Here is a 2,219-nt window from a genome sequence, read left to right on the forward strand (position 1 = left end):
TTCATTACGCTGTGTTCAAATTTCCATTTACATTAAATCGGACGAAAATATATATGGGAGCTATATCTAAATCTGACATAATACCCTGTACCAAAGTGTGGTGAAAGGTATAAAAATACAGTGTGGAGCAATCATGGCTAATGACAAATAGGCCTTAAGCTACAGAAATTTGGTTTTATATTAATGCGCTGAAGCCAATTGTCGAATTACTTTCCCCACTTCGATTGAACCGCCTTCAAAACATGGCCTTTAACGCTTCAACAGCATTTTCTGTCGACGACTAACTTTTATTTGATGTGTGGGAATCAGGGCTAAGCGGCGGTTGACCCATAAATTCGCTAGTCGCTAGGTGAGAGTCGATCTGTAAGAGGTCGCATTAGCCATTGTGCATAATGATTCATCTTCTCTATTACGAACACTTGAAACAAATATATTATGGTGTGCCACTTAGAATTGACCTCCAGCCATTTTCTTTAAAGTGCTTCTTCCACGAACATCTTTCATTGAATTTGGATCGTCTTCATCTAGTCTGCATTGTTTCGGGATTGTAAGCATATATCCATGATTCAACAAATGTAAAAATCTCCTAAACGTCTTTCGAAGCACTGCGATCGTATTATTTCCAAATTTCATCTCAGTTGGGCAGCAAACAACGTGTAGTCGGACCCACCCATGCATGGATAGACAAATAGACGAACAGACTTTCATAAATCGACCCAGAAAGTTATAATATTTTTATCCTCAAAAGTATGTATTGGTCTATCCTGCTTCGTTCTGCATGCTACATACGTAGGGAATTTTCCATACAAGTCTATATATTCACAGTCCATTACTTACTTTAAACCACATTTTTAACAAATTGTCTGTAACTGGCATTTCGTTTTCGCAATATTTGTCTATTTTATATATTGGTCTATATTAATGTCCATATTTTAGACTTGGCTCTTATAAGCAACAAATCAAGTCTAAAAAATTAAATATACATTATCCATATCAGTTTAATTTATTCAATTTTATAAAATTTTGTAGTTAAAAAAATATTATACACACAAACTTCTGAATCTATTTTCCATATCCGAAGGAACCCGAACCGGCATATGCGTATGATTTCGAGAAGGATCCACCAAATCCTCCAGGACGGCCATAACCGAATCCAGGACCTCCAAAACCTCCGTAACCACGTCTTCCATATCCACGAGGTTGACGTGTTAGTTCGGCCTTTTCCTTCAATCCTGCGTCAACAGCCAAATCCGCATCGACACTAGTCAATGTTTCGGGAGTGTCTATGGGCAAAGGATTGCCATAAACGACACACACCCAAGCCAATACAAACAGCACAACGAAATATTTCATATTTTTCTTTTCAATAAAACTTCAAAATACTCAATAAATCACAAAGATTATTGTAATGCAACTAATAGTAAATTTTGGTAAAATGTTACTTTTATATCCATTGCAGAGATGCTACTGACATTATAATTTAGTAAAAAGAAAAAAACTAAAAATGTACTCCCCCGAAATCAATTTTTTTGCCTTTTTTAAATTCCTTGCCGAAATTAATAAGTCTTTGGTCGGTTGGTATTCATTAATAACTACGAACATCTACAATTATTAGTTTTTATATTTGAGTAAACAAATGCAGATTTTTTTGTTAACTTAATTAATTTTTGTAGATATATTATTCACTTTAAAGTCATTAAACTTCTGTTTTGATGGAATCCTCGTGGAAGGAATTTTTTACAAAAGTTTATTTTTTGTTCATCATAAACTAATCAATCATACTTACTATCTTTATTTTATTAAAACCTTCTGTCAATACCATAAAAATACTGAAAATTGGTTGATATTATTATATTAGGATATACCAAGAATGATCCAAACTGTACACATGGTAACATTTCTTTCAAACTCACAAAATGGTCAAAATTGTGCTGAAAATTCATGTAAACTATGAACCGATGCACCAAAAATTGCTAGAATTAGTAGAAAACAGTAAATAATTCTCAAAATAAATAAATATTTGAAATAAAAAGTCAAAAAATGGGAATTAACCTAAAGGAACGATTACATTTCGATAGCCTTTATTGAAGAAGGCCGGAATAATTTAGCAGTATGTGAGTAAATATCGATTGATATTGGTATTTATTATATCAAATTGATTGTTCGAGTAGTACAGAATATATTTTATCAAAAAATATATCAGTCATAACAGAACAAAA

The 2,219-nt window shown here is 32.8% G+C and overlaps 1 protein-coding gene across 1 annotated transcript; it reads right to left on the reverse strand.

Moving 5' to 3' along the window:
- Positions 1-1,062: 1,062 nt before the first annotated feature.
- LOC133326539 (neuropeptide-like protein 32) lies at positions 1,063-1,353 on the reverse strand. The gene has a single exon (XM_061535167.1). It carries the CDS (start codon positions 1,351-1,353, stop codon positions 1,063-1,065), a length of 291 nt encoding a protein of 96 aa, XP_061391151.1.
- Positions 1,354-2,219: the final 866 nt, after the last annotated feature.

This window comes from Musca vetustissima, unplaced genomic scaffold (assembly GCF_032173495.1).
Source record: "Musca vetustissima isolate MV318-11 ecotype Yass unplaced genomic scaffold, APGP_CSIRO_Mvet_v1 utg91239, whole genome shotgun sequence".
In the NCBI taxonomy this organism is placed as follows: Eukaryota; Metazoa; Arthropoda; class Insecta; order Diptera; family Muscidae; genus Musca; species Musca vetustissima.